Raw genomic sequence first — 25371 nt, forward strand, 5'->3', positions numbered from 1 at the left:
GCAGGCTGTTGCCATAGGAACAAGTGCTGGTTTATGTCAGTCTGTATTGGTTTTAGATGTAGAGAGGGAGGCAAGTGAGGAGAGGAAACCCAGGAGGGGCTCTACTTTATCCTAGAGAGAGAGAGAGAGCATAGGAGATGGAGAGAGGATCACACATGACACAAGGAGACACCAACCACCAGAGCCAGTCCCTTTATTGTACACAACACCTCTTTATTTACTCTCCTTTCTAAATTAGTTCATTTTTGTTTATTCAAATCAATTAATTGCTACAGAGGCACTTGACAAGGGTTCGCAAAACAAAAAGGAAAAAGAGATTTTTGCAGGTTGGTTTCCGACCCCTTTCACCAGATCCAGACAGAGGGAGGGAAAGAGGAAGGAGGCAGGGTACAACCTAATGACTTACAGGGCATTTACAGTCTGGGCTTCTCAAGGGCAGGCTTGAGTGACAGGCATGAGGGAAACGGCCAATAAAAAGTTGTATTTTATTATTATTTTACCATAATTCTCATCACATGAGCTGTTGATTTTCGTGTGGAAGCTCTAATGTGTGTGCAGTTTAATACAGAGATTTAGATTCAGTTTTTTGTTCCATATGGCACTGTCACTGAAAGCCACACCTGAAGAGAAATGCAGGGGAAGATTTAAAAAAAAAAAAAAAAAAAAGCACATTCTGTCTCAAGAGTCTGTGTTTTTTTTTGGAACATTTTTGAAACCTTTGCCGTTTCTTTTGTCTTGTCGTGTTGGCTCATTAAGTTTCTATCCCTCTGCAGTGAGAACAGGGAAGAGTCTAGACAGATTCTTTTTAAGACAGGATGTGCCTTCATACACCACAACTCCCACCACCCGCTCACCATCTCTACTGATCAAACCACAAATGGAAAACATCCAAGTAACCCAACGTCATTCCCCGCCTGACCGGATTTCCCCCTTACCACCCTAAAGATATATTTTTTAAAAAGGTGTTTTTTTTTTTTAATGGTCAAAAGAGCAATCAAAAGATATTCATTATCAAATAATCACAGCCCCGTGTGCCCTCCCGACATACACCACGTTTTTTTTTTTTTTTTTACACAGCTAATCCCTGTAGCAGAACCCCAATTAACAGTCCAGTAGAGGCCTGGGGGACTGAGGAGCAGATAGTTACACAGAGCTGATACAACTGCAGCCAAAACATTAAAAGAACAAACAAATGCCCAGGTTATAAATAATGCGTCTGGAGATGACCGATCTCTTTTTCCATACATCCAAAGCTAATGAGTTGACAGTGTTAGTGCTTCCTGTAACCACGTCTATACAGTTGGATTTTTAACTTGTTGGGCTTTGATTATAATTACACTTTTTTGTCGTCACCCCTGCGATTAAATGAAATACAAGTGCTAATTCCCCTTTATAGGCCAGCTATATACAGTGATATTCTTTTAAATGCATGGAAGCGGAACTGATAGTTTATAATAAACATCCTGGACGACTGAGCCCAGACTCAGATGTGCCAACTTCTAAATGCTAAATACCATCTTTATTCTCTACCATCACAGATCTGTCCTAATCTACACACCCCACCGCTTCGCTGAGTTTATTTTTCCCCTCTCTGAGAGGAAACTGTACTGAACTGTGTGCTCTGCTCTATATGAATCAGCTAATCCAGAAATGAATAAAGGCTACAGGCCTCGCTGGGGTTCAACTGAGACTGAAGGGATTCAGATTCAAGGCTTTAATAACTCAGAATTAGAAGAGAAAAAGCTTCCTGCGGCCCTCGGCCTGTCTCTCTCCCTCTCCTGGGTTTTCATGCATAGTGTTCTGGTAATGGATTACAACATCCCTGCTATGAGTGGCTTGTTCTGAGGTTAGATGGGTTCCAAGTGCTTTGAGTATAACGGTCAATCTGGCCGACGTATTTTTGTTGTGGAAGGATGTTTTTTGTACAGAGGGGGGAGCTGTAGCTTCTCTCTCAGTCTCACACAACCTTGCCCTGTGTCTTTTTACACTTTGTTTTTTCTTTTTGTTGTTTTTTTTTCTTTTGTTGTTGCTGAGATTAGGTTTTCATTTTTAAAGCTACATTTATGACGGTCATTAAAAAGGACAAAGTCGCTCAAATAAAATAACACAAGGAAGAAGGGAGAGGGGGGGGGAACTGTAATAGACACCACCAAAATAACAACAGTGATAATAAGCTATTGGTTTTCAGTATGAAATCAGTTAGGAAATGAAAACCAAGTAAAACATTATCAACAGGTTAAGTGTGTATATTACACAGTGATCTAGACTTGGGCGTCTGGGTCGATCTACAAAGGTGGAGGGAGGGGAGAGGAAAGCCAGCCTGTAACAGTTATTAAGTTATTTCAAAGGCTTCTGCCAAGAACCATGTCAGAGGAAATAAACCAGTTATTACAATTAAAAAAAAGCTCTTGGACTGAATTCGACACATCGTCTCCTACTGATAGAAGCTGATGCATCCCTCTTATCAGCTGGGTTTTATTTTGTATTACACGTTTTCCACAGCAGTCAAATGTAATGTTCAAGTGGTTAAGGGCCGTCTTTCTTTCATGTGCGCTGATAAAGAGGGTATTAGCAGCTTATTAACATTGCTTGAATAGACATGAATACAGCTGGACGGTGCACATTATGCACCGATATTGTTCAGCCCCTCCCCTTGAGCCCCCCCCGCCCTACAGTGTGCAGATACACACCCACACATAAACACACACACATAGGTGGGCTTTGCCACAGGTCTAGTCTAGCAGGGAGGGCTCAGCAGGGCGGATAATGGTGGGCCGGTGAGAAGGAGCGCCGGGGGGTCTTCGGCTGCAACGGGGAGAGAAGATATAGAGAGTGAGACGCGCTCACATAGAGAAACTACAACAACCCGACAGAGAGAAAATTGGAAGTGGAGGACAGAAGGAGAGCGTGACAGAGGGAGAACTACGAGGGAGAGGAGAATGAAAGCAAAGAAATTACGTTGAATCTAGAGACGGGATAAGACACTGGACGATGAGCCCAGTGAGAAAACATTTTAAAAAATGCAGCAAAACTACACTATAAATACAAACATCAATGGTTATCACATCGTAGAAATGAAGTCGTACCTGGGAACACCGGGTGGGACACGGGCGGGCCGGGAGGGGATCTGTGGGGGGGCGCTGAAGGGATCCTGGCTGCTGTTGTAGGCGTTGATGGGTTGACCCGGGCGAGAGGGGATGGGTGGCGCACCGAAGGCGGGAGAAGGGTTGAGGGGGACTCCGAAGGCGGGGGAAGGGTTCATGGGTGGTCCTGGTGTTGCGCCCCGGACAGTGGGCGGACGGCTGGGGGGCGGGCCCGTTGCAGGAGGCGGCCGACGCTGAGGGGTCGGGCTGAGAGGAGAATATATGAAGATGAATCATGGATAATTGACTCTCATTTATCTGTACACACTCTAGGAAAAAACTGGAGTAAGTTACTCTTCTTTTTTTTCCCCCCCTATAGTCATAGCAGTAAGTTCGTTACCTTTAATTGTTGGTGCAAGCTATTTTTAGAGCAGCATAGCAGAGCTGTTCGCTTGCCCCCACAATTAAAGGTAACAAACCTACTGCTATGACTAGTCTAATTTAGTTTCAGTTTTTTTTATTTATTTAATTCATTTATAAAAGCATAAAAACAAAAAATAAAATGAAACTCATAAAAAATAATGACAATAATGTAACTCTTGAATGAAAGGGGGCCGAAAGAAGCAAACTTATATTGTCTACCCCTTGTTACAAAGAATTAATTCACAAATTAGATAATACCTACACCTACATCATACATGACAATATGGCAATGGGCCAATTTGCCAAAATGTTGAACTATCCCTTTAATATATTGATTTTTTTTTTTTTAAATTCAGACAGTCAAACATAATATCACAAGATGAAAATATGTCTAGTTTTTGTTTAGATTTTATATGCCAATGTCTCATTTGTGAATCTGGTTTGTGTTTTCCGGCTGTTACATCTACAATGCCCACCCCCTCCCCTCTCTCACCTAGCCTCTGCCATCCATTGGTCATTTACGGGTGGGGGTACCGGGGTGGAGATGGTGTTGGCGCTGATGTCGCCGATAATGAGCAGTGCCTCCTTGAGAGCGTGGTACATGCGCAGCATTTCGTCTCGGCGCTGGGCCTGGTCAGCCGACTCCTCCATGAGGCTGTTCTGATCCCCAGAGGAGTAGAGGTAGGCCAGCAGCTCCGAGTGGATGAAATCCTTCGCCTGAATGGGAAGAGTGGAGTATTTAAAGTTGACACTGAACAGTTTTTAGATGTGGGGCATCCGAGGCCAAAAATGAAACGATCAAAAGGTTCATAAATTGAGAAATGTGGTTGAGAGAAGTGAAGAGCTAGAGACGGGAAAGGAAGGAACTAATTAACCACAAGAGGGAATGATTTATAGAGACTGGAGATAACTGGTCCTCAAACTGAATATTACAAAATCTTGGCCAAAGGGGCTGTTAAGTGGTGGAAATGCTGGCTAAGAGAAAGACTCTGTGTGTGTGTGCGTGTGTGTGCATGCATGTGTATATAGTTGCTGGTTTTCTGGAAGACATCAAGTGAGCTCACTAGAACAATAAAACATAATAAATGGACAGTGGCCAAGTCTCTGTGTGCACGCATCATAAACTCTGTTAATTAGTGTCTTTAAGTTTATGGCCTCGTGTTAACATGAAATATACGACCAACACTGCTACAAAAATGTACAGCAAAACTAAACACTATTCTTCACAGCTCTGTGGCGCGGTGACATTTGGAGCTAATTACATGGCAGTTCATTTGAACTCGGCTCAGATCACTGGTTTATCAGATTGTGCGAGTACCTTTTGTGAGTTAAGTGTGCTACGTTAACTTTGCTGGGATAATGGGCTCTGTGCAGTATAATAATATTAACTCTTCAGGCCAAGCAGAGAACCGCAAAACTACTAAGTTCACATTTTCATTGTTCTGGTAGAGATCCAGTATTCAGCAGAGCACACAGGCTTCATTGTGATGGGACACACTGTGTTGAACTCATTTAAAATCTGTTTCAGAACCTGCAGACACTCTGCTAATGGCTTATGTCTGGTTGCTATAAGGACTGACAGACTCACACTGTTGATCATGAGATGCATGATGGTCTTGGGCACAAGGTCCCTGATGGACTTGTTGATGATGCCGATGTACGAATCCACCAGATTGCGGATGGTTTCCACCTGTCGCTCCAACTGGGGGTCCATAGAGAATGTGTCTGCAGGAGCAGCCTCTTCATTCTCCGCCTGACGACAACAACAACAACAACACACACACATACACAAACAGGCAACAAAGATGAAGCAGAAACACACTCACTCTTTGTCGTCACACACCGTGAAGGTAGTCACTGAAGTGCGACCAGAGAAAAAGGGAGGTGCAATTAAAAGACCATATTAACTCATTTTAATGATAAACAAAGCTACACCCACATACCTGGTCCTTCTCCGGATAAACCCCCGCCCTGAGGAAGGATGCTTTCCAGCTGTCCACATCCTCTTGAGAGTCACAGGCCAGTTCAATTTGGCGAAGGTCCTTGTACACGTTCCTGCATAGATAAACAATGGAGAGACACACATGCTAGTGAGCGTGTGTGTAGGTTTAACTCGGTAGAAAAAGATTTGAATGCGCGCAAAAGCACAAAGAAAAGAGCCGACGTGCATTCAGACCAAAACACGACCCTGACCTTGATTCCGTGTTGAAGATTGCAAAGATGTGCTTTGTGGACATAAAGCCTTTCTCCACATCTCTAATTTTCAGGTTATCCAACGGCAGCATATACTTCTTTTCCTTTTCCTACAGAGAGACACACAAGAGGAAATGTTTATTACAGCAGCAGACGCACAATTAAAACAACCCTGAAACCTAGAAGAGAAACCGCATCTTCAAAACCGAGCGGGTTTATATTTTAGCAACAAGAGAAGAAAACAGCCGACAGCAGTTTTGACACTTCTTCGCCAGTGAGCAGATAAAATGGAATTCATTTCCTCTTGTGTGGACGACCACCATGCTGGTGAGCTGGAGAAATATATGATGACGGAGAGGAGGAGGAGGAGGAGGAGGAGGAGGAAGAAGAGGAGGAGCATGAGGGAGTTCTTGGGGGGATGGGGTGCCAGCTTTCACTGTTGAGCAGAGACATCTGGAAGCATTTACGTCTGCACTAACACAGAGCGGCACAGGCCCAACGGTTACATCACTCACAGTTCCACACAATCCCCTGCCCCCCACCACACACACACACACACACACACACACACACACACACACACACACACACAGACACACACAGAAAGGGACAAATACTTAACTGCACGTGCAAAGACAAACAAACATACGTGAGCCTGAACGAACTGAACAAACACGAATCATGAGATTTGGGTGTGTGCGTTAACTCGTACAGACATAACTAACAGTCCAACCACAAAAAGATACGAGAAGACTCATGTGGACAAGCGCTCGCACACATGCACGCTTGTACACGTACACACACACACACAGTATCACACCCCCCCTCCGGCCCCCGTAACCCAGTACGATTTCCTGCAAATTCCAAAGTCAGATCCCGGCTGGAACATTTCAGCCCGCCTGCCACGTCAGTTTGCCTCCACCATCCTCCCTCTCTCGCTCTTTCTTTCTTTCTCTTTGCCTTTTTTCGCAAAAGACGACCGCCAGAAAAATATACCATTTCCACTGGGTGCTCGGGCACACGGAGGCCACTGGACTGGAGTTCATCTTCAGCAGTGGTTTTCTGGTGCTATCTTTTAGTGGTCTTTTTTATTTCGGCGAGGAATGACTCTGATGATTGAGGCCTTGGGAAGAAGATCAAGCGGTGAGACATTGCGATGCTATTTTATACTATGCTTTTTTTATGTGCTCAAGATCATTAGAGGCAAATGTTCCAATTTAGTTTAATTAGACTTTTGGGTTTAGTCTGAAGTCTGGAAGTCGTCAGTGAAACTGCATGATTTGATTTTAGATCACGTAGACTTTATCCATCAGTGCACGTCCTTTGTGCTGAATGTTACTGTGTCCTTCAACAGAACCACTGAAAAGTCCATGATATAATCAAACTATAGAGCTGAGTTTGCTGAATGTACTCTACTTCTGTTCTTCAGTCGAGAGGGAATACAGTTCAGCCATGTCTGGATTTATTCACTCGAGTCAGTTGAGAGAAATGGTCTAACAAGGTCATATTTTATTTTTCATGTATAAGCTTTGGATATAAATAAAAAAGTATCCGTCCTTATAGAGTAGCCACTTTCATGTACATGGTTTTTAGGTTTTTTTCTTTCTATGAGTGCAGTTGTTTCTCTGAGGTAATATTTGCTCTCCATGTCCTCTGTACTACTGCCCTAGGGTAGCGACCTGCAGCTGCAATGACCTCAGGGTCCTTCCTCCTATCAGAGTCCTAACCCCCCCGCCTGCCCAGTGTTCAGACTACCTGTTCATCAGGCTACAGCTGAACAGTAGTCTGCACATTGGTTAGGCTGGGCTGGGACGCACACACCTCCAGCAACAGCGGCTGATGGCACCAGATCTCCCGGCAGCAGCAGCAGCAGCAGCAGAGACAGTATCTTCATCTCTATGCATTCCTGTGGTGCTGTGTCATCTATCTTAGCTAGCCACATCCATGTGTGTGTCCAGTGAAATGCAGCACTTTAAACAGAACAGGAAAAAAAATTCCTCTCACCTCCTCGTCTTTGTACCAGGACAGGGACTCGGCGGTCAGGACAAACCAGTACTCTTTGGAGCCTCCCTTCATGATGCTGATGTTGATGGTTAGCCAGCCTTTCCTGATCACCTGCACAGGGACGAGACCGTGTGGAAGGAAGAGAAGGGTGGAAGGGAGAGGGGGGTACCAGGAGGACGGAGGAAAACAGCTTTAACAATCAGGTTTATGCACTGGTGACATGAGGGCCCCATTAAGTGTTGCACCATTAATACTGGGGTGTGACTGATTAATAAAATATTACCTACTTACCTGCAAGGTCACTGAATTTGGTCTTTTTTTATCTTAAGCTTTAATTAATTTTTTTTTTTGCATTTGACTCCAATAGTAGCATGGATTAATGGTGAAACTTAATGAGTAAAATGCACAGAGACAGTAATACATACTGTGTGTTATATGGCCAGATGTATGCAGAAGCATCAGAAGGTTTAGTAAAAAACACTTAAGATTTTTTTTTTTTAACACACCAACAGAAAAAAAGAGTCTTTAAACTAACAAACAGGACCAGATGGTGTCCAGACCATGCTAGCCCTGACACACAGTCTGAGACAAAGGTCGGCAGTGGTATGTTAGTGTCAACGGGTCAGTAAAAGCTAACCTACGTTAGCTGGGTTATTGAGTTAATCGGGTACACACATGACGGGTTAAATCAAAACCTGGATGATTAAAAGATGAGGAGGAATGATTGTTAAAGACAGAGGGTAAAGGAGGACGAGAGAAGTTCAATCAAAGAGTTCAAATGCAGGGGCTAGTAGTCTGATAGAGTTAGAACAGAAAACAACACAGCTAAATGAGAATTTGAAGAGGGGAGCTGGAGAGGGAGGAAATACATCAGTCTGAGGCTGGACAGAGTGAATCACTCTAAAGAAAATAAGCAATGCATTTTTGAGGAGCCCTATTCACAACTGTCGCTTCATTTTCTTTTTTCAAATAGACTCTCAGGCCTTTCCAAGAACAATAGGGGGAACTATCTTATGAAACGTGTGCTCTCGTGCTAATGGAAGCTAAGTGGAAATGTCAATTTCAAAGCCTCTTTTGTGAGCTCCCTCTCCATCCAGCAGAGCACTGGAGTGAGTTATGGAGAAAAAAAAAAAGGTTCATTAGTTCAAAAGTGCCAACATAAACATGGGTGAGGAGGCAAGAGCAAAGGAGCTAAACTAGCAGTTTGCCTTGAAGAGGAAGTAACTTTAAGTTTTCAGAAACAAGGAGTTTTAAATCCCCTGTAGTCAGGTCAGTTGGAAACATAACCAAGTTGAGTTGACATTAGCAAAGAGGTAATGATGTGAGTGTCACTTTTAAGAGAGTTGCTTTGAATGTGTTTCTTTTTGTTCAACTGCCTGTGGTAGACAACTGTGCAAACAATACAACGTTCAACCCATTTTAAGGTAAGTGATGCTGTGGTCAGATAAAGGTGTTAGATCATTGTTAGATTAGGATTGTTAGATTACATTTGAGATCAACTCTGAGGTTTCAAATGACAGAAACAAAAATGATAAAAAGGAATTGTGTTAATTCAAATTTGCCTCCATTAAAATAATTGACAATTTGATTTAAACAGTGAAATACATCCCAAAGCCATGACCAGTCACTATGTTAAAAAATAAATGTTGATCAGCTCTGAGTAAAGAAATAATAATTTGAGTCAACAAAGGAAGCTGGATATGAACTTAGTCCATCCAATAGGAAAGTATTTTAACATGCATTCAATCTAAAATGAAAAAAGTAAACACTATAATTTACACAAAAATTTTAAGATAATAAAATTTTGTGTGTTTTGTTGATTTGATCACTCCCCACTCCCTCCCCCGTTTTGTCTGCGGTGATATTTAGGATGATTCTCACAAGGCAAACTTCCAAGTCACCGTGCACAAGGCAGCAGCAGAGGTATAAAACCAGAGACAAGTCAGAACTGATGCCGTTCACGGTTGGTGGTGGGTGGGAGACTTCCATGATCTCTCTGTAGTTTTTTCGTGGAAACAAATATCAATGCTACAAAAGAATTTTAGAAGAATAAAGCATTACATTTTTTGAGAAAAAATGTTAGTAGCAACCCAGGTGCGTATAATTAAAGACAATTACTGTCGTATTGAAATGACACCGAGGATTACGGGGGCAATTGTGCCACGTTTTGCTGTAAAGACAGTCCAAATTATTGGTTGCTGTGCTAGAGTTATAATTGATATCATTGTCATCAGTCTGGAGACTCTACCTTCTCCTCGTGGACCTCTCCCAGTCCGACCAGCTGCAGGGGGGTAGAAGATCTCATTATGGTGAGAGGTATCGACTCCTGTATTTGCAGTAGTCAAATGTTTATCCTGTTTACTCACAGCAGTCTGCCCTTTCCACCCTAACCATATTGGCTAACCTGTGTGTGATGGCCTCAGTTCTTCTGCATGGCCTACCACTGCTGCCCCCTGGCAGGGTGCGGTTTAAATCTGTGGGGTACTTACCAGAATTTCACCCTGCAGTAATAGGAAGGGGAGGGGGAATTAAAGCAAAGGAGGGGGCAGTATAAAATCATAGCCAACAGAAATGAGAAAGCCGGCAAGCAAAGGTGTGGGACAGATGAAGAAGTATGAGGAGGGGGAGAGGGTGACAGGTGGGAGGTTTGAGGGAAAGAAAAGGTTGGGAAAAAAAGGGGGTGGGAAAGGTAAGAGTGAAAGGTTTGAAGGAGGAAAAACAGTAGGAAACAGGAAGTCCATGAGACAACCAGAGAAAAACAGATGTAGAGAAGAAGGAAAGATAAACAGAGGTAGAGAGGGAGAGAGAGAGAGAGAGAGAGAGAGGGACAGACAGAGCAAGAGAGTTACATGCAATTAGAATTACTTCAAGTATACCACAATTTGGTTATGTCATATTTGTTGCTCAGTCGATAGGTGCGAGGTCCATGCACACTCTGAATCTCAATACAAAAGATGCTTGTGAGTTAATGGGGAAGGCAACAAAACAATCAACTCTGTGATTAATTGTTGCTTTGCTTCGAACAACATGCCTGGGTCACATGCAAACGGCAATTAATAACAGCCATGGAAACAAATGCTTGTTTCAGAAAAGCGGGGGGGAAGCGGGGTCTTCCTTACGTTCAACTAAGGCTCAAATCTCCCCTCACCGAGACTGCAATCTCTAAAGCTGATAAGCAGTATTACAATCTTCTTTCTAGTACACACAGAAACTCAACAAAACTTTGTCTAAATGTCAGTCTGAATAAAACAGAAAAAGGGAAACACTGAAGACAAAACCGGGTACAATCAGTAGCCAAAATAATGTACAAGGGATTTGTTATTATATTAACAGTTAGATAACGCCGGGAGTGATTAGGGGATATAGGCTAAATCGTTTGCTGCCGGAGTCAGTTTTTTTTTTTTTTTGCATGGTTGATTAATAGGCTAAGTAAGGGAGGCATCAGTCAGGGGAAATTAAATCTGGGATTGAGCTGAATGATTAAAATGTACCTGGTTGGGTATGGCCCGCTTCTTGTTAGCAGCTGTGTTCCTCTGCTGGGCACTGTCATCACACAAGAGATGGAGAGAAGAGATAATAAATATTGATGACACCGCACCACAACACCTCATTTAAAAATATTCATCCTTAATATTCATGTGGCACCTCTGTATCAGTGAGACTCTGTTTCCAGTTTTCTATGTGGTCTTCAGATAAGTGTGTTGTTTTTATTATTATACTACCACACACATACGTGAGGGTAAGAGTAAATCTGGATAATATGAGGAGTGGGGGGCTATCTCTCACAAACACACTGCGCACAGACACAACCCTACGGCGTTTCTGCCAGCCCACCTGTTGTTGCCGTACCCTGGGGGGCTACCATCATCCAGCCTTCTGTAGTCAAGACTGAAAGTGACGTCATGAGAACCGTTACCTCCGACACATTACACATAGATAGTCCACGTGCCATGCAGAGGTTCGGCAAAGAAGAACCCTCACAACACACGCGCGCACACACACGGAGGTTTGCGTTGTTGTTACTCAGTCAATGGCACAACCCACACGGAGGAAGACGGAGGGGGCGGGGCTGTAACCACTACACTAGGGACTACGTGAATTCAACCACGACCTCTAAACCGCTTAGAGATACAGCACCGAGAAAAAGAAAAAAAAACTGTGAGTGTTTTGCAGTGTGCGAATGAATTTCCCACTGCAGCTACTAGTAAATAGCAGCAACACATTAGCGCTGTCGACCTTGTGGTGTGTGAACCGGTTACTGTCCATTGGTACTGTACAGTAAACACTCTTTCTACAGTAATGGCAGCCAAACAGCCTGCAGCAGACAGGAAGTTTATCTATCCAGCAATCAGTCATGCTTGATTGACTTTGTAGTGGGAGGTGATACTGCTGCATGCAGGGAGAGAGGGCGAGGCGGTGGGGGGATGCCAGCTAATGATTATTGTAGCATCCACCACCTCCCCTACAGGGAGATGCTCATGCTCTGATGTGGCTGGATCACTAACTGGCATGCCACATCACACTGATGCACAGCAGCTTACAACATGTGGCTAATTATAAACAACACTTTGATGCAGTGGCAGTGAAGTGGTAGGGGGGCTCTGTTGGTTGTTGTTGTTTTTTTTTTTTTTTTGAAAACAGCAGCTGGGTTCCACTACGTACTGATGATGGCTGAGAGAGAGTTGCGTTTTCCTTTTTGCAGAATCTACACAACCACAAGTGCACCTCAGACAACAACAGGCCAACACGTTGTTAATCAGGAAAACACAATTCCTGTGCTGTGACGATGTGAAGATGCCGGCAACAAGCTGTAAGTTGGCCTAGAAAAAGTTGAGGGGAGGGAGGAAGGGAGGGAAGGAGGCAGGGAGGGGGGGGGGTACGTACTTAGCAAAGCCTATGAAGTCCTCATGGTTGGTGTTGATGTAGGACAGCTCAATGTCAATCAGGAGCAGCACCTTAATTCGAAGCAGAAAAATCATGATTAGGATGGAGAAGTCTCAATTAAGACACCACTTCCAGACAGTCTCACTTCTGATACTTCACACTTGTGAAACGAAAGTAACCATGACAGAGATTAAATCAAAAAGCCATGTTTAAAAATAGCTATACTCATTACCTCCCTCTATCTTATATCATCAGGACAGCAAATTGCAACTGTGGTGGAGCTGAGAGTGATGATGTTACTCAAAGGTTTCAGTTCATTCAGCCTGGCTCACATCCTGCCTGGCAGGGCTGTTACCAAATCTAAAACTTTCATAAGTCTTGGTTTATGTGGAGTAAATGCTCCTCACCTCACCCTCACAGGAAGGTGAAGTACTGAAATCAATACACATCAGGTTTTGGAAGATGATTAATTCCCCTCTTTTCCATATCCTGAAATCAAAACTGCAAACGGCTGAATTATCACAAATCTATTAAGAGGATGTTGCCGTGTTGACTGTAGTGTAACTTGCTGACATTGTCAACTGAACCTGAAACAATGCCGTTTCTTTTATCATGACCCAGAAATCTGCTATACTGTCATATACAATAATCATGACTAAACGAGAGAGTCAAAACGCAGATTTTTATTCTTATTAAAAACAACTTGGTTTGTTTCGATTAATCTCATCATCACACGCTTTGCAGAATTGAGCCGTCATCATTAAGCTTTACAACAACACATCACATACTTGAAGGAAAACACGTTACATTTTGTTAATGCTCTGTTGGCAGTCAAGAATGCTGAAAACCAGCTCACAAGCTAACATAGCAGTGATACCACTAGTGGCAATAAACTGCAAGAGGACTGCAGCTGTGTCCAGCAATGGCTTTGTGAGTTTTGACTGTTCTCCATTTCATAAATGCTAATAAAATAAAACGTTATCTGATACTCTGAGGGATGACAGGATGCAAATGTTGTGATGATCCTAGTGATGAGGATGTAGGATCAACAGATGTAGCCGATCCCACGACCCACATAACACATTACTCAATATAGTGAAAGGTATTCAGGTGACAGTTGCGAGTTGACCGAATGTCAGATCTTGTCACTTGGAAGGAGGTGTAGCTTTATCCCACCTCATCACTGCATAATACTGAAGTGGAGCAACATGTGAGGACAGTCGCTCTTCTTTATTTTCTCTGCATATGAAAAAGATTAACATGTCTGACCCGAGCTGCGCTTGAGAGCCACTGGTGTATTTCATCAAGATCCTAGCACCTCACCTGGTCCTTGGTCTTCCCCTCTCTTTCTCTGACGTGGGTTGTGACAATCCTCTCGGTTTCCTCCCTCAGTCTGGGGTAAGAATTGAGCTGAAAAGCAACACAAACGCACAACTGCAGCGCTGAACAGAGAAAACACACACTCACACACACAGTACATACATATGAGCTTGAGCTTAGTAAGACTTACCAATAAGTATCAGAGAGAAACAGGTGTGAGAAGTGAGAATAAGTAAAGGACAAAGAAAAGGGAAAGAGATAGTCAAGTGACATTTCAGCGTCACACATAACAACTACATCCCAGCACGCACACACACACACACACACACACACACACATTAGACTTTAAATACACAGTGATTGTTCTACAGGGGAGTAGGGAATTTACCATCAGCCGGGGATGACGAAGAATCAATGAGGTGGAGCTGTAAGTTTGCCATTTGTTTTTAGAATATAAAAAGAGGAACTGACTATATTTGGAGTAAACAAGGAAGAGGAATAAACAGTCAAATAAACTTTGGCGCCATGTCGTCAATACATTTACAACAGTCACCTGTAGCTGATGGTAGACTTTAGGTAGAGTTTCTGATTAGTGAAGACTGGATGAGTGAAGAGTGAAAAGTGAAAGAGTGAGAGACGAGGCAGAGGTGACGCTGAGAGACAGAGGAGGGGGGAAGGATGACTGGGATACGGAGTCGTTTCATGGCGTGCAGCGCCTCTCTCTGCCCACACGATGGCAGTGGAGCGCCGTTGCTATGGAAACACTTCATTCAAGCTCAAGCGGCGGCTGCTTCTGCTGCTGCTGCTGCTGCGCCCACAGAGGCAACTGGTGGTTCTATTAGCATCGTCTCACCCGCCCCTCACATCACTCCCTTTCTGTCCGGGTTCAGCAGGTGAATGTCAAGTCTTGCTGCGTGGGGGTCAGGGAGGGAGAGACGCTGGCCGTTGTTGCTCCACCCAGGCGAGGGGGGGAGGGGGTCCTGGGCGGGCACGGAGGGAGGATGCAATGTGGAGGTGGGGGAAAAAACAAATACTGTAACGACTGATGTGGAGGTGAAATACCATGAGGGGGCTGGCTGGTGGAAATTTTAAGCTGTGCTGTGCTTAAAATTTCAAGTTTCTAAATTAATGCTCGATCTGAATGGAAAGGAGGTTTCACAGAAAGTGGGTGCGGAGTAGGGATGGGACAATACACACAATTTGAAGCACTCGGCACGGATGGTGTGGTGGCGATGGGGACAGGGGCTGATTTCACGGGAGGGGTGGTGGTGGTGACCATTGTATTGGGATGACAGATACATATCAGAGAGAAGAGGAAGCCCTTTGTCTTTTCATGCCACCATCATCATCATCCCAACAGGCGTGTTCCTGGTTACCTTAACAGCACACTTCATGACGAGTGCAGTGAGTTCGCACACCACAAGGTCCACACATTTGAGGCTGGGCTCTTTGAGTTTGAGGATCTGCTTTTTGACTATCGCCTCGAAAGCCAGGTCGGGGGTGAAGAGCCCCGTTCTGAACGGTCGCGGGGGGCAGATTGCGTTTTGGTTGTGATGGAGAGAGGAGTTGGTAGACATTAAGGAAAGAAGAGAAAGAGGACAGGCAGGAAGGAGAAAGAGAGGAAATAAAAAGAAGAGAGAAAAGGGGTTGTACAGTTAGTCATTTGTAGTTGCTGACAGAAAAATCAAGCAGTGGAGAGAGACAAGCCACAGGTTTTTCACATCCTCATCCCTGACTAGCCAGTTCCTCTAAAGCTGGATCAATATGGTAGAGAGACTGGAGTCACCTCCAGCTCGGGGCCAGATTACATCTTACAGCTCCTGTGTTCCTGGCTCTGTGCACTGAGCTGTGAGACCTGCAGCTTGTCCAGGAGAAGAGCAGAGACGCTCAGACAGATCGAACCCCCGAAACATCTCATATCCACGACGACACGTCACCGTCACAACACTCCACAACACGACAGTGCTGCCTTCATACAGGGCAGGAGGGGGCTGGGCTGGGCTGGGCTGAGGGCAAACCTGCACACAGACTGCTTCTTTATGCAAATGCAACTAATGAAACTAATGAGTTAGAGGTGTTGGAGAGAAGCTGGCAGCTAATGGTCTGTGTCAGAAATACCCTCTGCCACACCCATGGATGCCCGTGCCCTGTGTCTCAGCTGGGTTGGGAGATGCTGGACACCTGCAGTACCTTGTTGGTGCACTGCCTGACTGTGTTGATGAGCTCCTGAATGACCAGATCGATACATTTGAGACAGGGCGTTTTCAGCTTAACGATCTGCTTTTTCACGATGGCCTCAAACGCCAGGTCTGGAGTGAACAGCCCCGTTCTGAGGATTTACAGAGAGACAGAGGCACAGTGGCAGACAGATGGGACAGTTAACAGACATGTTGACTGACAAAAAAACAAACAAAAAAAAACATGATGATTGGGTATGCAAAAAGACAAAACGGTAACTGAAGAGATTTGAGATTATAGACAAAAAGGGAAAGAAACAGATAATCAACACTCTGGCAGCCACAATAAGGGATTAGAGATGAAGCACCAGAGATGGCACAGGTGTAAATGTAATTCAGGAAACAGCCACAAAGGAGCTATGACAGACAGAGGAGTATCAATGAGGAACAAACAAGAACAAAAATGCAGTGGACAAAGATACATGTAACACAAAACCTTGTAAATTAAACGCTTGAGCAGACAGAAACAGAAAAGGAGTGGGTGGTGTTGCAGTGAGGAGATAAGGGGATTGGAAGAACAATGACTGAAAGTAGCAGAGGAAAAAATATTGACATACAGTAGAAAACACTTTTTGAATACACCAACACCTAACTGGTACTTTTGGTCTGTGATTGTACAGTTTGATTGTAAATACTTTAATTAAAGTAGAATAAAAGCTTTGATGGATGAAGAAAGCAAAGCAGGCAGGTAGAGGGACTATTTCATGTTGACAGAGTAAAGGCTCTATTTAGTTCTGAGAGTGGCTGCTTCAGAAGTCGGGGAGAGTTTTTTTTTTTGGCTCTACTCCACTTGCCTGACACCATGGACGTTCTTGATTGCGTGACTGATTTCTCGCCTCAGCTCCTTCTCATCAAACACAATCTGAAAGAGAAAATGCAAATAACAATAACTTGATTTAAATAGCACCTTTAAAAACACACGTTTACAAAGTCAAACAAGTGTCATCGCAGAGCCAAATGACTAACCTTGACCAGTTCAAAGGGGAAGCGCTCATGGAAGAGGCGATTGATCTTGGCACCGCCTGAAAGTTCATTGGTGTCAACCTGGTCCCCCGAGCCTTCGATGCACTTCTCAAAGTCCACACCAAACTGCTGCACCATCCTGATAAGTAGGAAACACAAAAGACACAATGACAGCTGGAGTGAATAATTTCCTTGCAGCTACAGAGCTACTAGAGCTTTCCTTGAGATTCACTGTAAAACATTACTTTACATTAATGCAGTTAAATCTGTACTGCAATGCTAGTGCTGAACACCAGTAAAATGTTTATTTTAAGTCATTGTGTTGCAGTAGCTGATGTTGGATTTACTCAAAGACAAAGTGAGTGATATGTGAGATATTTCAGCTCAGTTTAGCTTCATTCTACACACAAAAACATACTATTATTTCAAAGATAATGATGTAATTCAGTCAAAACAACAGAAGGTCAGTGAACAGTACTCTTTACTTTTAAGACTCCTAACCTGTGGGCGTCTAATAAGACTGCCAAACATTGTGTTAACCTTAAATGAACCACTGCAAATGCTACATGTAAGCTGAATCTCTAATGAGGAGTGATTTTCAAAAACACGCACTGCAACAAAGCCTTGGTCTTGCGTGTCGGGTCATCTGGACGGAAGTTCTTGTACTCCTCCACCTCCTTCTCCAGGGAGAGGAGCTGACTCTGCAGCTTACTGCGCAGACCAGGCAGGGTGTCCCTGATGTGGTTGGTCAATTGCTAGAAACAAACAAAAGGAAATATTAATATTAAATTGGAATGGACTACCTCCTTCACACAAGATCCATTTCTTCTTGTCCACTTTTTAAAAACCAGCTAAAAATACATCTCCACTTCTCTTGAATTTCCCGCTCTCTCCATATCCCACATCCTTACTCTGTCTTTTTATGATTTCAATTAAGGAATTTTTTGTACCTTATTTCTATTGTCTCTATTTTTTACCGATTACTTTGTTCTTTATCTCTCCATTTTGCTCATGTAAAATTGATTATGTATGCACTTAATCTCCTTTTTTTTCTATGTTTATTTGTTAGCCATAGAAATTTGTCTTGTTGTAAGTTGTTATAGGGATGGCTTTGTTCCCTCCGTGCACCATTGAATTTAAATGTGTGCTAAATAAATAAACTTAACTAAACTAAAACATGGCAAGGGGGGAATGGTGTATTTTACAATAGCAAATAAAACAAACATAGACGGGTGTAAGCAGACCTGGTTCAGTGCCTTCTGTAGATGCGGTGTGCCCATACGCTCTGCCATATGTCTGTAGCCAGGGTGGGACAGGAAGAACTTCCTCTCTGCACCCATAGCAGCACGAATGTCCTTCTTCCCATCAATGTCTTTCTGACTGCGGTTCACCACACCGATGTAGCCTGCACGCAGCACCACAAACAGTCAATGAGCGAAATAGCCTCTAAGTGTCTCTCTGTGTGGGCGCTTATATAATGCTCACCTCGACGCAGTGGCAGCAGTTTGTTTTCAAGGATGTCCTTTGCATCTGTTCCTTCATCCATCAGGTCCAGTTTGGTTATAACACCAATGGTGCGCAGACCTTCAGAAAATAACAGAAACTGCATCACTTCAAACACCTCGCACTCATCTTTTGTTACTTATTAGATGTATTACAGAATACTACAGGCAGAAGACAACTGGAAAAAAATTCAACATTTAATCTGTTTTCTGAGCCACACACTACTAGAGAGATGCACAGTTACCCTGTGGGTCGACCTCCTTGGCAATCTTCAGAGCGTCCGAGTTGGCCAGGTCAGTGTTGGCAGGGGTGACGGCCAGGATCAGACAACTCTCCTTCGTGATGAACTGCATCAGCATGTCCCTGATCTGGTGCTCGATGTCCACGGGCTGGTCTCCCACGGCGACCTTAGTCATTCCCGGAAGGTCAATCAGGGTCAAGTTCAGCACTAAACCATGCGGACAAAGAGAAATAAAATGGCTTAAAGCATTTTTTACATATCAAAAAAATATATCATTCCTCATTCAGGTAATCTATTTCAGATTTTTTTTTTTTTTTTTTTTTTACAGAGAAACAATTTATTTTCATTTAGTCTTTTTAATTTGACACATCATTTGCTTGATACAACATTTGAATGAAATGAAAACTCAGGTTGTGATGGATGTGACACAAATAAATGTTTGATTAATCAAGAGCAGTCACTAGGTTGAGAAAACAGCCTATTTATTGTGTCGTTCATATGTTGTTGTTGTTTTTAAATAGAAAGCTAGAGTCGTGAGCTGTACATGAACTCCATTTTCCTTCTTATTCATAAAAACACCAGCAGACAGTGACTATTAGCTATCAACTTAACATGCTGATGGTGTCTGTGGTGGGAAGGGAAGCTTTCATCTTGCATCAAAGACATTTTCTCTGCTGTATAGCCAAGTCTAATTTTACCCCGTCAAATAGTAAGCGCCGTTAATACCTACATATTTATAAGCGTTAAATTGAATTAGAAATAAAGAAATAAACATGAAAATGTCTAAATTTTGATTGTGAATTGCCTGCAACAGCTCCAACATGGAGACGAATAGATACGACAGTCATTCAGTGAACATCACACTGGTCCAAACAACAGAAATCTATTTAGTTTGTTTGTCTTTTTGATATCTTACAAGGGTCTCATTTTGTATACATCTCTGTAGCTCTGTTTGGGGAATACAGACAAAATTGCAGCTGAGGTAATATCATATGATGATAGCAATATACACGGTTACATTTTCTTGAAATGCAATCGTGAAATTCTTTTGTCAAAACAAACAAAAGTGGAGTTATGAATCCTGGCATTATAACATGATTCAATTCAACATGATGCCAATTAGAGGAATACATACTGTGTTAACCATGAATCTCTGGTGAATGGAAATTTTATTCTGCCTCATGAGAAATCTTTATCCATGTTTATGGATGAGTGCTTTGACAACGAGACTTGTGTCCATTACCATTTGGTGAGTAAACCCTCAGGTTAATTGGGATGGGGGAGATGCCTTTGTTGGAGCCTGTTATCCTCTCCGTCTCCGCCTCAATTTCCGCCCGCACTTCATCGAAATCCACAAACTTCTTCCCCTTGCAGTGCAGGAATTCGGCATATTCTGTACAAACAGGGACAATGTGAAGCACAGGAGGAGAGGGTGGGGGAGGCGGGGCAGGGCGGGGGATGGAAAAAGACAAAGGGGAAGAAATAGCAGGGAAGAGAGAGGAAAAAAGAGAATATTGAATTAAAGAGATGAAGGCAGCAAATAGCAGACAGGGTGCATAGCTTGAGGCACTGTGGCAGAGAGGCCATACGCAGGGCAGTGATGAAAGGAGACAGGGATGCGGGCTGTGCACTGGACAGGCACACTCACCTGCTTTATTGTTGACCAGCTGCAAAATGAGGGGTCTGCGGGTAACAATGCCTGATCCACGTGGAAGAAAGTCCCTGAGAAAGACAGACAGAGGAAGAGGAAGAAAAACAAACAACGGGATTGTTGGGAGTAAAAAAAAAAGGGGGGTGGGGGGCGGGGTGGGGAAGAGGGCATGTCAGACAAAACAGGGGCAGATAAGGGCAAAGAAAGCAACAGAGAGAAAGAGAGAGACAGAAAAAAGGGAAAGAGACAAGGAGAATGATCAGTTACTCATTACACTCAATGTCCATTTCCTCACAGTGTGCCCTCTAGTTAATTGATGGGCACGGGCGAATTTCACGCCTCCAACTTGTTGCACAACAAATCAAACGTGACAAAGTCATTTTCTCTAATCATTAGAGCTTTAAAAGATCAATTCACGCACTCCCACTCTTGCTGTCCTGGGGTAAATCCTTTGAATATAACTCACAGTTGACACATATACCATATTCTACACTTCAATTGACTTTTAGTTTATGAATTTCAACAAATCTCTTCTCACACTGAAGCAGGCAGTAAAGATAATGTCATCCAAGGACAAATCGTAAAGCTGCTGTTGCACAGAAGATGAATAATGGAGCGACTACAAGCGCACCCTGACAGCACCTGCAGTGATTTGACTAGGATATGAATTCATTTTTTCGATGGCATACATTCAGACGACACTTATTTTGACATAACATCTCAAAAAGGAGTAACAGGATCACAGACTCAAAATGTCAGTCTTGATGAAATATCTCAGAGTTGGGGAGGAGATTATCCACAGAAATAGACACTGATGTTGTTGGCTGCTGATCAGAATGTGTGGAGAGAGACACGATATAAATTCTGTCTCAGGGTGGATTCATGTTTACTATGATTCAGCAATTTGTGGTGTTTCTCAGTAGATGAACTTTTTCTGTGTAATACAAACAATGCAGGGCTCTGGACTTCCCCTAAAATCTGAGACAGTGCAAGCAGATGTCATTGTTTCATACTTGTGCATCTGCAACCAGTAAAGTTAAACTGGTGAAACACAGAAGGTGCAAATCTGTCATTACAGGTGGCAGGCCAATGTGTGTGAGGATCATGAATGAAATGGAAATGTGAATATTTGCTTTGCGATTTACAGTGTGTGCCCCTAAATTTTCTGGGCCACTGTGCTCCTCCGAGTAAAAAAAAGTTAGTCTGGAGCCCTGCAATGCTCAATTTACTGTCTAAAAAGCTTTGGGCAAAGGCCATGTTTACAGCTGGCCTCCTTCAGCGTCTGCATGAACCCAGGCTGTGTCAATAAATACAAGAGATCCCACCCATGATATATTAGCTCAACAATAACAGACTCAGGACTGACAATTGCCACTGCTTTGTCTGGGGACATTCTCACTCACACACTTGAATAATGCAGTGCATGATGCATGCACTGCCCAAAACAGGAGGTGATGGGAAAACAAACAACGGCAAAATGCTACTGATGCAACAGGGCGTTATTGAGACACCACCAGCCGACAGGAAGCTCAACAAACTGGCTTGTGTGTTGCTTTCTAAGTGACATGGTACCTGAAGAATTTTTCACCACATGTTTATAAGTTGCTTAGTCAGCCCCTTCTTCAGACAAGGCTACTCCACCCAGTCTTCTCTTTCTTTACTCCCCCCTCCCCTCCCATTCTGGTGGGCCCCAGTGCTGCTGCTCTGCAAACACGCTACATCTGGTGGTAATCACCAGCCTCGGTCCTGGAGCAATCTACGCAGGGCTGAGCCTGTCACTAGCCCACATTCTGCCTTTTCCTCCCCGCTGCCAGACCTACGGGCCTTTGGTGGTGCTCAGGCTGCCTGCTGACTTCAGATTGGAAGAGATATGTCAGCCACAGGACTGAGAGTGAGGGGGGGGGGGGCACACACCAACATGCTGCCAGCTTTTTCCTAGGTTGTAGTGTAGTGGTGCGGTGAAACAGTGCGGAACATTCTGGATGTTCCCTGCATCAGCAAAAAACCCACAGGTCTGTGGTTCAGTGCTGCTGCTGCTGCTGTGTCATGCACATAATGTGGAGCATGCAGGCATTTGTCTACAGGGGCGACAGTATAGAAAGCCCTGGATGAGGAATGGGAGCAGCACGGGGAGGCTCGGAGATAAAAAAAAACAAAAAACAAAGCTGATATATAGGCTGAGGGATAGGGCAGACAAATTAGACTGGATGTGGATGTGCTCACAGCAAGGATGACCTCTTCAAGACACAGCTAATGTATTGATGCATGTCTCCAATTACAGGTGACTCTCACTGGATTTTCAGCAATAAAATGCCGTCTCGCCGGCTCAACAAGTGGCTGCCGGTCGGACACGCAGTGATCAAGTGAAGCTCAAATAAAATACTACATGGAAACATTTTCAAAGAAATTGCTCCAAAATAAATCAAAAAAAGAAAAGAAAAAAGCACTTTTTGCAGAGACAGAATCCAACCAGTCAGTCTTCATATTTACTGAATTGGATAAACAGCAGTGGCATATTGAAAGGAAGCGAGAGGCCGGGATTCCATTATTGATGCGCTGTAAATGATAGACGAGGCCGAGCAGATTGTGTATCATTTCATGCATTATGGATGGCCGAGCAAAGAGCATCAGTCTGTGAGCCTCCCTCCATCTAACACAACACGAGAGAAAGCAAAAGCAAGTGATGAGGGGGGGGTGCAACTCCCTCCTCCCCCTACCTGCCTGCTTGCCCAACAGCCTCTGTCTGTTACAAACTGGCAGCGCAACTAGCCTACAGCTGATCTTCCCCTTTTCATCTGGGTCTACGGAGACCAGGCCGTTGTGTTTTCAAACATAGGAACCAGCGTGTGAAACTCAGAGGTCATAGTACTGAGGATAGTAGGAGGGAACAGTACACATACACACAAAAAAAACATGTTAGTAGTGGTTTTGTGGGGCATGTGGTGTGACAACGAACTTATAATTATGGCTACCCACATTCCCGCACATAGGCATCAACAGACACCAAAGCCTCTTCAAGCACTTCCAAAAATCCAGCTGCTTAGTCGAAAATCTCTTTGCTTGCTGCCACTCAGCTGTACTTCTTGTATGTCCAAGGTGTTGCATGCACACATACACTTTTTGTTTGACATTTTGTTTGAATTCCTTTATACTGTATAATCCTTATCACTGTCATGGTGTAAGTCTATTGCTAGTGCTACGTAATAATACAGCCTTGGAGAACATTTCATTCATGCTCAAGGCGAAACTGTTCATCTCTCTATCCGTCTTGCTAGTACAGCTTGAACTGTCCCAACACTTTAAATCCTCTATTCTCTTCAAATTCTACTTGCCACAGATCTGATAACAGCCTCCCCCACCCAGGCCGGCTTGTAGCGCAAGATATGAGGTCTTTCCTCTGGGACAAAGACGTCACCCTACTACAGCACAGTAATGTTTGAACTGAGAGTTAATCATGATCCACAACATGTTGAACTATACACAGTAGTAGAATAACTTGAATGAGTTAAGTTGAGTAACTGGAATCAAGTTCTTAATACTTTTCATCAATCTCATTTTCTTATTATTATGGTGTTAAACATTCACAGACTTCATACTTGTTATAAAATGATGAAATGTACAGTAGATTCTTGTGGCAGCGAAGACTTAACTCCCTCAGTAGTGGTTTGATGCAAGTCTAAACCACGGAGGCAACACATACCACACCCAAACCCCTACCAAAAACACAGAAACATTCACAAATACATGAGGCTGACGAGCCAGGGTGATTTGATTAGCTTCTCTCCAGCAAAGTATGCGGAGTGGACCGGCCGACTGACAGGCGCGTTCTCGTCTCCAGTAACAAACATGGAGGGAACGATGGACCAAATCACATCAGCGGGAACGGGTCACACAGAGCGAGCGTGCAATCTAAATCTCGTCTGACATGCCTGGGCTGAGAATGAGGACTGTGTCAACTGTGAGACAGACAATCACTACAAAGCAAATATGATAAACCCGTAATTTTCCCCCCTTTGTCTCCGCTGCAGAAATACAGATAATAACGGTTACAGCAGACAATTTGCCAGCGAAAAGAGAGTGAAGCAGTACGTTAAGTCACTTGGCAGCCATCAGATCATGACATCAGCGTGGAGTTGAGGCGGGACACAGTAAAAGGAGGAGCATGTGCGCTCTGTGAATCATACAGTCTTATGGCCTGAAATGTGTCTCTTCCCAGCATTTAGTTGCCCAGTGTCTATTGTCATTGGTGCCACAGAAAGAGAAGGAGGTATTATTTTCATGCCTAGGGACACAAGAGATTAAGCCAGCCTTTCACACACACAACTACTGCTCATCAGGGGGAAAAAAACATTCAGCCACTGGGGAAAAGGGCTAGAGCAGCAATTACTGACTGTGGCAACAGTGGCTCATTGCTCGTGGTTAAAAGTCTGTTGTCACAACAGAGAATTTGAAAATCAATTATCCTGCAACGCTGAACACTCGTAGTTCTTGTGTAATAAATGACATAAAGGTAAAGGGTTTAGGTATTATTGCCTGCTCCTGAACAGTACTCAAACAAATCCTTAGATCAACAATGAGTCAACCTTACAGGAACACGCCTGTCGCTATAATGAAATGCAGAAACTCCCATGACCTTCTAGGCTGAAGTAAGACTCGACCTTGTAGCTACGAGTTTCGCTTCTACTGTTCCACCTTGTCAGGCGGCCTAAAGTCCACCTGCACAGTGAGGAGCATACAGAGCAGGTGGTGTACTTTGTATTGTGTGATAACAGCTACGGTACACACCTACAGATATCCTTGCACATGTTGTCATGCTACAGAATGAAAGTGAAGTTGAAGTGAGGTTGTAATTTTCCTCCAGACGCATGT

General features: G+C 43.7%; 1 protein-coding gene and 1 long non-coding RNA gene across 10 annotated transcripts in view; one reads left to right on the forward strand and one right to left on the reverse strand.

Annotated features, from left to right (window-relative positions):
* Positions 1-25371, reverse strand: part of dnm2a (dynamin 2a) — a 28807-nt gene that overhangs the window by 1351 nt on the left and 2085 nt on the right. Inside the window, exons 2-22 of one of the 9 annotated variants that reach the window (XM_085784017.1) lie at positions 20500-20573; positions 20095-20244; positions 18855-19058; positions 18593-18691; positions 18352-18512; positions 17720-17862; positions 17111-17246; positions 16939-17006; positions 16098-16236; positions 13911-13997; positions 12588-12658; positions 11538-11591; positions 11195-11246; positions 9952-9984; positions 7704-7814; positions 5700-5809; positions 5450-5561; positions 5095-5259; positions 4000-4223; positions 3087-3350; positions 177-2805 (exon numbers count right to left, since the gene is read on the reverse strand). In XM_085784017.1, coding sequence (XP_085640143.1) covers positions 2733-2805; positions 3087-3350; positions 4000-4223; positions 5095-5259; positions 5450-5561; positions 5700-5809; positions 7704-7814; positions 9952-9984; positions 11195-11246; positions 11538-11591; positions 12588-12658; positions 13911-13997; positions 16098-16236; positions 16939-17006; positions 17111-17246; positions 17720-17862; positions 18352-18512; positions 18593-18691; positions 18855-19058; positions 20095-20244; positions 20500-20573 — 2530 coding nt within the window. In that variant the 3' untranslated portion in view covers positions 177-2732. Of the gene's footprint in view, positions 1-176; positions 2806-3086; positions 3351-3995; positions 4224-5094; positions 5260-5449; positions 5562-5699; positions 5810-7703; positions 7815-9951; positions 9985-10192; positions 10205-11194; positions 11247-11537; positions 11592-12587; positions 12659-13910; positions 13998-16097; positions 16237-16938; positions 17007-17110; positions 17247-17719; positions 17863-18351; positions 18513-18592; positions 18692-18854; positions 19059-20094; positions 20245-20499; positions 20574-25371 lie in introns of those variants that run through there. The other 8 variants (XM_085784018.1, XM_085784021.1, XM_085784022.1 and 5 more) reach the window with 8 other exon arrangements.
* On the forward strand, positions 6578-8000 carry LOC146982819 (uncharacterized). Its single transcript, XR_015036278.1, has 2 exons — positions 6578-6842; positions 7370-8000. It is a non-coding gene; the product is annotated as an uncharacterized LOC146982819 (long non-coding RNA).

Source organism: Trachurus japonicus, chromosome 8 (genome assembly GCF_045865225.1).
Source record: "Trachurus japonicus isolate A0001 chromosome 8, Traja_1.0".
NCBI classification, from domain to species: Eukaryota; Metazoa; Chordata; class Actinopteri; order Carangiformes; family Carangidae; genus Trachurus; species Trachurus japonicus.